The 14300-nt window shown below is 47.4% G+C and overlaps 1 protein-coding gene across 1 annotated transcript in view; it reads right to left on the reverse strand.

The window, feature by feature from the left end:
• Positions 1 to 7659: 7659 nt before the first annotated feature.
• The window catches only part of PATJ (PATJ crumbs cell polarity complex component), a 367443-nt gene continuing 360802 nt past the window's right edge, over positions 7660 to 14300 (reverse strand). The window contains exons 44-46 of the mRNA XM_049774382.1: positions 12973 to 13079; positions 10577 to 10700; positions 7660 to 7828 (exon numbers count right to left, since the gene is read on the reverse strand). Coding sequence (XP_049630339.1) covers positions 7682 to 7828; positions 10577 to 10700; positions 12973 to 13079 — 378 coding nt within the window. The 3' untranslated portion in view covers positions 7660 to 7681. The remainder of the gene's footprint in view (positions 7829 to 10576; positions 10701 to 12972; positions 13080 to 14300) is intronic.

Here is a 14300-nt window from a genome sequence, read left to right on the forward strand (position 1 = left end):
GGGACCATATTGGATGCTGGGGGATCGAACCGAGGTCCATCCTAGGTTAGTGCGTGCAAGGCAAACACCCTACCGCTTGTGCCACCGCTCTGGCCCCATTTATTTTTCTTTAAAAATAATTAATTATCTGGGGCCGGAAAGATAGCATGGAGGTAAGGCGTTTGCCTTGTATGCAGAAGGTCAGTGGTTCGAATCCTGGCATCCCATATGGTCCCCTGAGCCTTCCAGGAGCGATTTCTGAGTATAGAACCAGGAGTAACCCCTGACCGCTGCCGGGTGTGACCCAAAAAAAAACAAAAACAAAAAACAAAACAAATTAATTATCATGGGCATTGGGGATAAGTACAAGGAGTGCTGAGAACTATTGCTGCAGCAGCCTGGGCCCTGTAGGGCTTGTCCCTACCTTTTCACAGCCAAGCTTCAACATTCCATCTGGGCCTTTTTGTTTGTTTGTTTGGGGGTCACTCATGGTGGATCTCAGGGGTTACTCTTGGTTCTTTGTTCAGAAATCGCTCCTGGCAGGCTTTGGGGACCATATGGGATGCTGGGAATCGAACCACCATCTATCCGGGGTTGGCGCATGCAAGGCAAATGCCCTAGTTCTTATTTTTTTTTTAATAATTATCTTTATTTAAACACCGTGATTACAAACATGATTATAGTTGTATGATTACAGTCATGTAAAGAATGCCCTAGTTCTGTGCTATTGCTCTGGCACTGCTCTGGCCTTTTCTAGCAGTGCCCACTTTGCTGCTGAAATAGAACCAGGTTGGGGCTGGCGAGGTGGCGCTAGAGGTAAGGTGTCTGCCTTGCAAGCGCTAGCCAAGGAAGGACCGTGGTTCAATCCCCCGGCGTCCCATATGGTCCCTCCAAGCCAAGGGCGATTTCTGAGCGCTTAGCCAGGAGTAACTCCTAAGCATCAAACGGGTGTGGCCCGAAAAAATAAAAAAGAAAGAAATAGAACCAGGTTCTTGTAGATCTCTCTTTTACCAAGTCTGGCTGCAATTTCTGCTCAGAGCTCATCTCTCAATCAACAGTTTCTTTCTGTAGAAGAGTGGTGCTATGGAGACAGAATCCCTAATCACATTCATTATTAAACATTCTAGTTCCTAGCACGATCTTGGGGATGTGCTGGGGGAGCTTCAGGACTTAGCGAACGAGATCAGATTCTAGTTTGGCCGAACCTGCCATTGCTCAGAGAACTGTGGTGCCAGGGAGCAAACCAGGAGCTCCTGCATGCAAAGCCTGTGCCCCATCCCCAATGAGTGTCTCTCTGAGCCTCAATATCTTTTTTTTTTTTTTTTTGATTTTTGGGCCACACCCGGCGTTGCTCAGAGGTTACTCCTGGCTGTCTGCTCAGAAATAGCTCCTGGCAGGCACCGGGGACCATATGGGACACCGGGAACCAACCACCTTTAGTCCTGGATCCGTTGCTTGCAAGGCAAACACCACTGTGCTATCTCTCCGGGCCCGAGTCTCAATATCTTGCCTTTCAGTTTTTTGTTTGTTTGTTTGTTTGTTTGTTTTTGGGTCACACCCGGCATCGATCAGGGTTTATTCCTGGCTCTATGCTCAGAAATCGCCCCCGGCAGGCTCGGGAGACCATATGGGATGCTGGGATTCCAACCAGCAACCTTCCGCATGCAAGGCAAACGCCTTACCGCTGTGCTATCTCCCTGGCTCCAAGCCTTTCACGTTTTTTGAAACCAACCTGTAGAAAACCTGCACAACCTTCTGGTTCTGGAAGTGAATAGCTTTAATATTTTTATTTTCTTTTTAGGAGTTGGAGAAAGCACAGCAGGTAGAGGACTTGCCTTGAAAGTGGTCAACTTGAAGGCAGTTCAATTCCCGGCATCCCATAGGGACCCCTGAGCACTGCCAGGAGTGACTCCCGAGTGTAGAGCCAGAAGTAAGCCCTGAACGCTGCTGGTTGTGTCCCAAAAACAGACCAAAAAAAAAAAAAAAAAAAAAAGAATTCATTTTTTGTTTTTATTTTTGGGCCACACCTGGAGGTTCTCAAGGTTTACTCCTGGCTTTGCATTCTGCAATTACTCCTGGCTGGCTTGGGGGACCCCTATAGGATGCCAGGGATTGAACCCAGGTCAACTGTACACAAGGCAAATGCCCTGCCCAATGTGCTATCCACTCCTATCCCCCCAAACAAAAAATTCTTTTTTAAAACTTTATTTTTTATTTTTTTTTTTTTTTGGTGTTTTGGGCCACACCCGGCGGTGCTCAGGGGTTACTCCTGGCTGTCTGCTCAGAAATAGCTCCTGGCAGGCACGGGGGACCATCTGGGACACCGGGATTCGAACCAACTACCTTTGGTCCTGGATCGGCTGCTTGCAAGGCAAACGCCGCTGTGCTATCTCTCCGGGCCCTTAAAACTTTATTAATTAATTAATTTTTTATTTATTTATTGGTTTCTGGCACACACCCAGCAGCACTCAGGGGTTCCTCCTGGCTTTGCACTCAGAAATCACCCTGGTGGGGCTGGAGAGATGGCATGGAGGTAAGGCATTTGCCTTATGACCATATAGGATGCTGGGGGATCGAACTGTGATCCGTCCTAGGTCAGCTGTGTGCAAGGCAAATGCCCTACCGCTGTGCCACCGCTCTGGCCCCAACAAAATAATTCTTTTTTTGGGGGGGCCACACCCGGCGGTGCTCAGGGGTTACTCCTGGCTCTGTGCTCAGAAATTGCTCCTGGCTGGCTCGGGTGGACCATATGGGATGCCAGAATTTGAATCAACAGAGGTCCTGGTCGGCCGCTTGCAAGGCAAACACCCTACTGCTGTGCTATTTCTCAGCTCCCCCAACCAAAATTTCTTAAAATAAATTGTGTGGGGGGCCAGAGAGATAGCATGGAGGTAAGGCATTTGCCCCGAGCCTGCCAGGAGCGATTTCTGAGCGTAGAGCCAGAAGTAACTCCTAAGTGTGCCGGGTGTGAACCAAAAAAAAAAAAAAAAACAAAACAAAAAACAAAAAAAATCCTAATAAATGCACAAAAGTCTACAAGGTCACCTTGTGGGGTAGGGACTCCCTCAATCACCCTCCTTATGGACCTTCCTTTCTCCTTTGCCCTTCTTTAGAATGCAGGCACTGTGAATATGGGTCACACCTGCCTGTTCACTATGGCCCCCTTCCTGATGGAACTAATATGATAATAATATAATTTTGGGGCCACACTCAGAGTGCTCAGAGTATATTCCTAGCTTTGTGCTGAGGGCTCACTCCTGGCCATGCTCAGGTGATCATGTGGTGCTGGGGATTGAACTTTATGATACTTCCAAGCTCAGGCCTGGAAGAGGGTGGGCTATATTGGGGAGGTGGCACCCCAGACCTGTAATCTCTGCCCAGACTCAAAGTCCAGTAGCCGGGCAAACAGGTACCCTTTGGGGAAATAGCAGTGGAGATGGGAAGGAGACGCCGCCACCTTCCCATCAGAGTTTAACAATCCAGTAGCAATTGGGGTTCGGTTCGCAGTGGAGAAGGTGCCAGTTCTCACTGCAGTTTTCACTGTGGTGCCAACTGCGGTGACCTAGAAGTCGCGGCGTCTCTCGTGCGCCCCCGCGTGGCTCTCCGCGGACTCGCCAGTCGTCGCTGGTGGGCAGTGGCAAGTCAGGATGCAGGACAGCTGAACCCAGGATGGGGCTGTCCAGTTTCCTCGGGTGGAAAATATATCAAACCCCCTATTGGTGGAAGGAACAAAAACAATTGTGGAAGCTGGCTTCTGGGAGGTCACACGATCTTGGGGCATGGAGCCTGGACATCTGGGCATTTGAAATATCCTCAGGGCCCTAATGTCATCCAGAGAAATGTGAAAAACCAATTGAATGGTTATTATTATTATTGTTGTTATTGTTGTTGTTGTTGTTGGACACACCCGCTGACGCTCAGGGGTTACTCCTGGCTCTTCGATCAGAAATCTTTCCTGGCTCAGAGGACCATATGGGTCATTGGGAACTGAACCTAGGTCTGTCCTGGGTCAGCCACGTGCAAGGCAAACACCCTATTGCTGCTAATCAATTCTGCCCCTGAATGTATATTTATTAATTTTATTATTATTATTATTTTGTTTTTGGGTCACACCCGGCAGTGCTCAGGGGTTATTCCTGCTCTACGCTCAAAAATTACTCCTGGCAGGCTCAGGGACCATATGGGATGCCGGGATTCGAACCACCATCCTTCTGCATACCATCCTTCTGCATGCAAGGCAAAACCCTACCTCCATGCTATCTATCCGGCCCCCGAATGTTTATTTTTAATAGCGGGACTCTGAGCTCAGGAGACTTAGATTTGATGTCGTAAATATTCAGAAATACTTACAATAATTATTTGGGATTTTATTATGTAAAGCTAAGAAAAATCCTCAGGTTTTTATGTTTATTTTTTGTTTTGGTATAAGGTCATGCAACAGTGCTCAGGGGCTGCTCCAGGCCAGCTTTGTGTTAGGGAGTTGTTCCTGGCAGTATTTGGGGGATGAAATAGAGCCTCTTGCATGCAAAGTCTCTGTTCCAATTCAGGAGGGGATTGTCAATGTACCATGAGATTAAGAACCTTTGAGCCTATGAACCAGCCCAAAGGGCCAGAGCCCAGATGCTTTATATGTGGCTGCTTTGGATTCCATGCCTGACACTGTAGAGTTTGTGTAGGACCCGTGAGCACTGGGTGTGACCCCGAAATGAAACAAACAGGAGCCAGAAAGATAGTACAGTGTATAGGGTAAGACTGTAATGTGTGAGAGCCCAGCTCAATACCTGGCATCTTATATGGTCCCCTGAGTACTGCCAGGGATCATTCTTGAGTACAGAGCCAGGAGTAGCTTCTTGTACCACAGGATACAGCCCCCAAACTACACCCCCCAAAATCTCAGATAAGCAAACTTAAAGAAACTTTGGAGTCCAGGAAGCTAGTACAGTGGGCTTGGGGAACCATACAGGGTGTCTGAGTCTGAGCCATGGTAAATACCTCCCTACCCACTATACTATTTTTCTGGCCCCAATTGATCCAAGTTCTATCCTCAGCATTAAATATGGTCTCCTAAAGACCATATTTTTTTTTTTTTTTGGTTTTTGGGTCATACCTGGCTGTACTCTGTGCTCAGAAATCATCCCTTGCAGGCTTGGGGGATTATATGGGATGGGTTGCTGGGGATTGAATCTGGGTTTATCCCAGATTGGCCGTATGCAAGGCAAACACCCTAACCACTGTGTTACCACTCTGGCCCCCCCAAAGGCATCTGGAGTGACTCCTCAATGCAGAACCAGTAGTTAGCCTTGAGCATGACCATAGGTGATTCTCCTTACCCACCCTCAAAAAAAGAAACACAACAAAATATTACTTCAAAATGTATATTTAATGTCCAGTCCATCAAAATCAAGCAGAATCATTTCAAAAGTATTATCTATATAATTTTTGAAAGGTGCATCTTCAAGTTTTATTGGGGCTCCATTTTTTTTCTGAGTTATGTGCAATAGATCTTCCAGAGATCATGAACACAGAACATTCTAAGACAGTACCATTCCTCGTGCATTTGAAAGACTAAATCCGAAGGCCACCCCTACCTTGGATACATGAATTATTTCATAAGCCATGTGACCTTTCCGACATCTCCAGACCAGTCAGGAAAGATAGTGTCCACAAAAGATCGAGGCACTCTTTCATTTGGAATAGCCACAAATTATTCCAACGAGAGTTAATGCACTTTGTGAGAACATCTACTCAAAGATCATTCTTGATCAAAATCTATACTGATTAAATAGCATTTTAAGTCTGAGCTCATTACATCTAAACACTTTTTTTCAGGGGGGGGGGCACATCTGGTGACACTCAGGGATTACTCCTGGCTATGCACTCAGAAATTGCTCCTGGCCTGGGGGACCATGTGGGATGCCGGGGGATCGAACCGTGGTCTGTCCTAGGCTAGTGCAGGCAAGGCAGACACCTTACCCCTTGTGCCACCGCTCCAGTCCCACATCTAGACATTTTCTATGAATCATGGCAACAATGTGCTTTAATTAAGTCATGCCAAAATTGAACTTCTGCTACCAATCCTCAAGCATGGTCTTCATGATAGATGTGTATGTTCCGCCTCTTCTACAAATACTGAATAAAACTGACTCTGCTCAACTTCTCATAAATTCTCTGATGCTTTCTCTCTCTCTTTTTCTTTTTCAGTGGCACGGGGCACACCTGGGCAGTGCTCAGAACTTACTCAGGAGTTATTCCTGGGAATACATGGGGAGCCATATGTGTTGCTGGGGATTGAACCTGGGTCAGTCACAAGCAAGGCAAGAGCCCTACCCATTGTACTATCTCTCCAACCCCTGCTGCTTTCTCAGCATGCAACCATTCAGTCCATGGGAAGTGTCCTGAAGAGCAAAACATACAGCAGACAAGGTCATTCCTGACTCTTAGCTTCAGCTCACCTGTACCGACACTAAGTGTTGGATTCCATCAATGTTCCTGCAGTCTATGCTGCTACAGTGGCTAGGGGCAGAAAGTTCAGGGGATGGATCATCAGTGCTGTCATTCTGCTATGCACATGGCCCAGGCTTCACCCTTCCCCAGACTTAGCCTTGTCTCTGCAGTTTGGGGATCTTGGTGTCCTGTGTGAAAACTCTGGGCTGCAAATGATGCTCGCCTCCTGAGATGCCACTAACTCTAGAAAAATATCCCATACTTGAATGTGACTCAGTGGTGTTAGAAAGCAGAACATGGGACCAACTGCTTGGGCTATGAACAGGGTTTAGGTGCATAGAAGCACTTGTTGACTTTGTGAATGAAGCAACAAGGAAGCCTTTCCGGGTTTTTTTTCCCCTTTTTTTGGGGGGGCCATACCAGGTGACGCTCAGGGGTTACTCCTGGCTATGCACTCAGAAAACACTCCTGGCTTGAGGGACCATATGGGATCAAACCACCATCCATTCTAGGTTAGCGCGTGCAAGGCAAACGCCCTACCGTCTGCACCACCGCTCTGGCCCCCTGGTTGTTCTTATGATAGTTTGCAAATAAACTCACCCGGGACTCACTGGCAAAGAACTACCCAGACAGATGAAAGTAGGACTGATGTGACTATCCATCGTGCAGAACAAGCGAGCTCAGTAATTTCCCTTTGGAGAGCAGGGAATGGCAGCGTGGGCTCCTGGTAAGTTAATTATACAGCTAATGTTTCCCAGCATACTTGATGGGACAATTAGCAGGAGTAAATCAGGAGCGAGCTGACAATTTGCTTAACAGTTATCTCTGTTCACTGGACGAGAGAGGAGAGGATGTGGAGTCTCTGTCCTGACAGTGATGGGGAGGAAGTGTGTTGAGAGAGAGAAATTGGTCCATCCAGTGTCAGCAGGGACCTTGGGACCTGACTCCAAATGGGTGAGAAGATTGTGAAATGCCAACGCAGCTCAGATCTCTTCTTGCCTTGCAACCTTCTTTGAAGGATCCCGAATCATTGGTGAGAGGAGCTGGGAAAGGAGAGGTAGGGATGACCCAGGGTGTCCCATGCAGCTAGCACGAGCTGATACTGAGGACACAGGGGTGTCTTGGAGGGAAGGCTATTTCTCCTGCTGGCAATTCTGTTGTCACCTTCCTTCAGTGAAGAGAGGGGTGGCCTTTCTCCTCCTTCATCTTTTTTCTGGGTGTCTGATGACAGCTTAGTGCTGTGGCAGGGCCCCAAGGCTCAAGACAACACCGTCAAGGTGACGGTTCCTCGCTGGCGTTTTAGAATGGCCACTGCTTGTTCATGGGTCACCCCTTCCAGGGTCTCGTTGTTCACAGCTAAGATCTGATCCCCTCGCTTCAAGCGGCCATCATCAGCGGCGGCGCCCTGCCGACAAGAGACATCAGAGTGACCTGGTGCAGGGATTCATGTTCTAACCACTTGTCTGCTGTCATTTGAAGAACTTCATGGGGATAGGACTAGAGCAATAGCAACTGCCTTGCACATGGCCAATTTGGGCTCAATCCCCGGCATTCCACATGGTCCACTGAGCCCTGTCAGGATTGATTTCTGAGCACAGAGCCAGGAGTAACTCCTAAGTACCACTGTGTGTGACCCAAAACCAATCCCAAACCAAAAAATTAAGAGTAACTTCATGGGTCCAGAGAGATAGTACACAGGTAGGTTAGTTGTCTTGCAATGTGGCTGACCTGGGTTCGATCCCCAGCATCCCATCCCATCCCATATCCCTGGGCACCATCCAGGAATAATTCTTTTTTTTTTGGTTTTTGGGTCACACCTGGTGGTGCTCAGGGGTTATTCCTGGCTGTCTGCTCAGAAATAGCTCCTGGCAGGCATGGGGGACCATATGGGACACCGGGATTCGTGTGTGTGTGTGTGTGTGTGTGTGTGTGTGTGTGTGTGTGTGTGTGTGTGTGTGTGTGTGTGTAAAATGAGGTACAAGGGATTCAACCAGAGTCGTCCACAAGCAAGTACCTTGCTCCCTGTACCTATTTCTCAGACACCTAGATACTTTTTTGGGTCTATTTCTTTTGGGGGGGACCAGACCTGGCTGTGCTCATGGCTTACCACTGGCACTCTCTGTATCAGAAAGTACACTCTTGGCAGCACACAGGGAACCCTATGTAGTAGCGGTGATCAAACTTGAGTTGACCATGTGGAAAGGAAATGCCTTACGCTCTGGACCTTTCTGTACCCCACCCCTAATTGATTTCTTCTTCTTCTTTTTTTCTTTTTGGCTTATAGGCCAACACCTGGCGGTGCTCAGGGCTTACTCATGGTTCTGCATTCAGAAATCACTCCTGGCTGGCTTGGGGACCATATGGGATACTGGAATTCGAACCCAGGTGGGTTCTGGGTCAACAGCATGCAAGGCAAACATCCTATCTCTGTGCTATCACTCCGGCCCCATCCCTAATTAATTTCTTTTTTTTTTTGGGGGGGGGGCATTCCCGGCATTGCTCAGGGGTTACTCCTGGCTGTCTGCTCAGAAATAGCTCCTGGCAGGCATGGGGGACCATATGGGACACCGGGATTCGAACCAACCACCTTTGGTCCTGGATCGGCTGCTTGCAAGGCAAACGCTGCTGTGCTATCTCTCCGGGCCCCCCTAATTAATTTTTTATGAGTAAGAATATTAGTAAAACAGGGACTGGAGCAGTGGTGCAGCAGTGTAGGGCATTTGCCTTTCATGTGGCTGACCCAGGACGGACCGTGGTTCGATCCCCTGGCATCCCATATGGTCCTCCCAAGCCAGGAGCAACTTCTGAGAGCAGAGCCAGGAGTAAACCCTGAGCATCTCTGGGTGTGGCCCAAAAAACAAGCAAACAAACAAAAACAATATTAGTAAAACAAACATAAGGGAGGGTCGGAGTGATAGCACAGTGGGGAGGCCATTTGCCTTGCATGTGACCGACTTGGGTTTGATTCTTAGAATTCCCATATGCTAGGAGTAATTCCAGAGCACACAGCCAGGAATAACTCTGAATGTCATCGGGTATGACCCCTAACAAAACAAAACAAAACAAACATGAGGCACCTAAATAAAATCCAGTGAAAATTTACTTTGTTTTGTGGCCCACAACCAAACAATAAAATGGCTGGGGAGATGCTCAAAGATGCTGTGCATGATGGTCCCACTACAGTGGACCCCCTGAGCTCTATCAGGAGTAACCCTCTGAGCATTAAGTCAGGGGTAAGCTGCTGAACACCACTCCACTGAGTATGATACCCCAAACCAAATACATTTTCTTTTAGCTTTTTGGGCCACACTTGGTGATGCTCAGGAGTTACTCCTGGCTCTGCACTTAGAAATCATTCCTAGTGGGGCTATATTACAGGACCATTTGGGATACAGGGGGGTTAAACCCAGGTCAGTCATTCATGAGGTAAGTGCCCTGCCTCCTATTGTTATCTTTCCAGATCTAATTTTCTATTTTTATTTTATTTTGGGGGGGTTTGGGGCACACCCAGCAGTTCTCAGGAGTTATTCCTGGCTCTATACTCAGAAATTACTCCTGGTAGTACACTGGGGACCATATGAGATGCCAGGGACCTATCTCATACCAAATGCCATACCTGCTATACGATCTCTGATCTCATCAGTCCTAATTTGTGTGTGTGTGTGTGTGTTTGTGTGTATGTGTGTATGTAAACTGACAGTGGATCACCTGGTATTGCTCAGGTCTTAACTCCTAGCTCTGAGCTCAGGAATCATGACTGGTGGGTTTGGGGGTCCATATGAGATGCTGAAATTATAAAGCAAGTGTCCTACCCACTCTACTATCTCTCTGCCCCCCCAAACAGAATCTTATAATAAAAAAAACCCCACAGGTTGTGACACTTCTTATACAATTCAAAAGAAGTTAGTGCATATCCAGGCATACCTACTCAAAATAAAGCTTTTAACAAGAAAATTTCATTTTTTGCTCAAATGTTACTATCAGAAATCACCCTTGGCAGTCTTGGAGGACCATATGGAATGGCCAGGGATTGAACCCAGGTCTGTCCTGGGTTGGCAGTGTGCAAGGCAAATGCCTTACCACTGTGCTATTACTCCAGTCCTTTCACTGAGGTTTTACAGGACAAAAGTACAATAAGAAAGGAAAAAAGTACCTTTGCAAATATAGTCTTGACATAAATCGGCAGGTCTCCATGGGGGCTTCCGTACCCCCCTACAATGCTAAACCCCAGTCCTTCGGATCCTTTCTCCAGAGTTATAAACTTAGGTTCAGGTATTCTGAAACACAATCCATGCTAGTTAATTCAAGAATAGACACAGCAAGGGGAACAATACAGATTTGAGAGAGACTTTCAAACCATAAAACAATGAATTCAGTTCAGTATCCCCAATAAGATTTTTGGAATGCAATAAAGAAACTTAATGTTTTATATTTTTGTTTTGATTGTTTTTTGGTCCACACCTGTGCATTCATGGATTACTCCTAACTCTGTACACAGAAACCATTCTTGGCAGGCTTAAGGGACCACATGGGATTCCAGGGATGGGGGCCTGGACACCCCTTGTAGGAACTAACTAAACTTTTTTGTTTGTTTGTTTTGGTTTTTGGGCCACACTCAGTGGCACTCAGGGGTTATTCCTGGCTCTGTGCTCAGAAGTTACTCCTGGCAGGCTCGAGGGACTATATGGGATGCCTGGATTCGGATTGGGGTCAGTCCTATATTGGCCATGTGCAAGGCAAACGCCTTACAGCTGTTCTATCACTCCAGCCTCCTAACTAGACTTTCTTACTTGTCTATTTCATTTCTGCCCTTGGTGGGTCCTACTGTAATGATCCCCTCTTATCTTTCTCCTCAGTTGGCCCAGGGGGCACCAGACATTTTGTGTGTCACAGACTCAGGATCATGACAGTGCCAAAGGAGACCTAAAATTTAGAAGGGAGTCTTGGACGTGGGGTTCAGGGGGAACAAGTGGGGGAAAGACCCCTTGTCCCGCAGGTAAACCTTGGGCCTTTGAAGCTTCAAGCAGTGTAGAAGTCTCAGCTCAGAAACACAAAACTAAACCATTACAGGACACTACTGGGGACACTCAAGCTGTTCGAGCAGAATCAACATCCAGTTCTCATTCCCCAGCACTTACAGTAATTCTGGTACCCTGTGCCCCATCTGGAGTAAGAGATTCATCGTGTCTGGGGATAGCGTCTTCAGACTGATGGCCAAAGGCAGGAGCTCTTTGGGAGAAACTGAGTCACAGCTTTCCAGACAATTGTAAAGTGGCGCCCATCAGCATTCTGAGGTACGGGATTTTGTCTGATAAGTGAGTCCCTCCCTCAACACCCCAAACCCTTGGACTGCTAGCTTGCTCAGAGGGAGGATGTTCAGGGCTCACACTGACACCAAGGATGATTATTGGTGGCGGGAATGTTGTATTGGTGAAGGGGATTGTTCTTGTTTATAACTAAAACCCAACTACAAACATGTTTGTAATTATAGTGCTTAAATAAAGATAATTATTTAAACAAAAAAAGGAATGGCAAGTGGATACTCATTTCTGGTATTAGCTGATAGAATGGGGCTCTGCGAATCCCAGCCTGCTTACAAGTTCTCTTCCTAGTGCCTTGGGTCCTCTCTTCAACATTGGGTGCTGCTTCCTTCTCTCATGGCTAAACCTTAGTTCTTTTCTGTTTGGGGACTCTGGTGACCCTGCAGGAGGGGCCTGGTTTCCAGCCTGGAAGGTCTGTGCTTTCCCTGCATTATTTATGAATGGGAACCATCTGTCCCAAGGTCCGAACAAAATCTGCTGAGATAGCACAGCGGGGTTGGCCTTGCAAGCAGCTGATCCAGGACCAAAGGTGGTTGGTTCGAATCCCGGTGTCCCATATGGTCCCCCGTGCCTGCCAGGAGCTATTTCTGAGCAGACAGCCAGGAGTAACCCCTGAGTACCGTCGAGTGTGGCCCAAAAACCAAAAAAAAAAAAAAAAAAAAAAAGAAACTTAAAAATTATGCCAGGTGTGGCTCCCAGGGTTGTGGGATCAGGGAAAAAGCAGCTAGACACCTCCAAAGTCCCTTATGGCTATTAATGGGAACATTTTGGAACTGGAAGGAACCACTGACCTTTGCTTCTTGAACAATGTTAGACTTTTGATGACTTTTGCAACCAGCAAACAGTAAGAGGAATTTTATTTAAGAGTGGACAAACACTGAACTGTCATTTGGGTGCATCCTCCCATCAACCCTCTGTTCCTTCAACTTTTATTGAGCGCCCACTAGTGGTCAGGCTTGGGTGGTGCAGCCAATTCTTTAAGGCAAGAGAAAGAAAGACCCTTCTCACAGGACAATGGGGTCCCATTTAAAGAACAAATCCTCTTAGTGTGGCCAGAAACTGTGTGTGCAATCAACTAAGCCAGGGGATCAGGAAGGATTACCTGGAGCCTTCTTGAGGATTCCTTAAGAATTGGGAAAGGTCATTTCCTGTCCCCCCCTCTCCTTCCTAGAGAGTCCCCCTTGAGCACTGGGAAAGGTCACCCTGGATTCAGGTTCAGAACACTCACTCGGAGTCTTCGGGATGCTGGTCAGAGGTGGGGGAACTGGGTTGGTGGCCCGTTGTCATGGTCTCGAAGTGAGAAGCGATGGCACTTATGTTGGTGTCTGCTACAACCTGGGGAGTGAGAACAGGCCATGTCAGGGAGTGTAGGAAGAATTAAATAGGCATCAGGGTGGAGCTTTGGCTCCAGCTGCTATCTCCTGACACCCCTTTTCCCAGTTTCCTTCCTGCCCTCTGGCCATCCCTTCCTCTCTTCCCAGTCTCCATCTGCTCAGTCCTTATGAGTTTCCTCTAAGATAGCCCCTAAGTACATCATTTTTTTTTTTTAACTTGTTTTTTGGGGATGTTTGAGTCACACCCCACAGCGCTCAGGGTTACTCCAGGCTCCGAAATTGCTCCTGGCAGGCTCGGGGGACCGTATGGGATGCCGGGATTCGAACCACTGACCTTCTGGATGTAAGACAAACAAACGCCTTACCTCCATGCTGTCTCTCTGGCCCCTAAGCACATCAATTTAAACACTCTTTTTGGGCCTTGCATATGGCCGTCCTAGGTTCAATCCCTGGCATCCCATACAGTCCCCAGAGCCTGCCAGCAGTAATTTCTGAGCACAGAGTCAGGAGTACCGCTGGGGTGGCTCTAAACAACAACAAAACAGAATAAACACCTTATTATTTTGTTTGGGGCCACACCTAGCAGTGCCACTCTCCTGGTAGAACTGGGGGACAGGGCCAGCCATATGCACAGCTAACAACACCCTTCCTTTTTTCTTCCCTCCCTCCCTCCCTCCCTCCCTCCCTCCCTCCCTTCCTTCCTTCCTTCCTTCCTTCCTTCCTTCCTTCCTTCCTTCCTTCCTTCCTTCCTTCCTTCCTTCCTTCCTTCCTTCCTTCCAGAAAACTGTAAATTGCTATGGGCTTGATCTTTCAAGTTCTTCCTTGATTATGTATCTATGTTTGCCTGCTTTTTTTTTTTTTTCACTAAGGATAAGTAAGTTTGTCTCCTAAACAAGTATTCCTCTCTTTCTTCCCTCTCATATCTAAATAAATTTTATTCTGTAAAATCTATCTTGCTTCACTATCTTGCCTCCTTCCTCCTTCTAAAATTATTTTCTATGAGAAAAGCGAATGGAGCCAAAATGCCTGTGCTGAGCTATGACTGACTTTCCTTTCCTGCAAAGAGCAGCCTGAGTCCCCTTTATCCCAGAGAAATTGGGCAGCAGGAATCATCTCCACACCACGCAGAACAAGTGGGCTTCAGGCATAGCTTCATGGCTACCTTGTGGAGCCGGCAGGATGTGAGGGACATTGCTATGTAGGTGCTTGAGGCAGACTTCAC

Source organism: Suncus etruscus, chromosome 6, assembly GCF_024139225.1.
Source record: "Suncus etruscus isolate mSunEtr1 chromosome 6, mSunEtr1.pri.cur, whole genome shotgun sequence".
Classification (NCBI taxonomy): Eukaryota; Metazoa; Chordata; class Mammalia; order Eulipotyphla; family Soricidae; genus Suncus; species Suncus etruscus.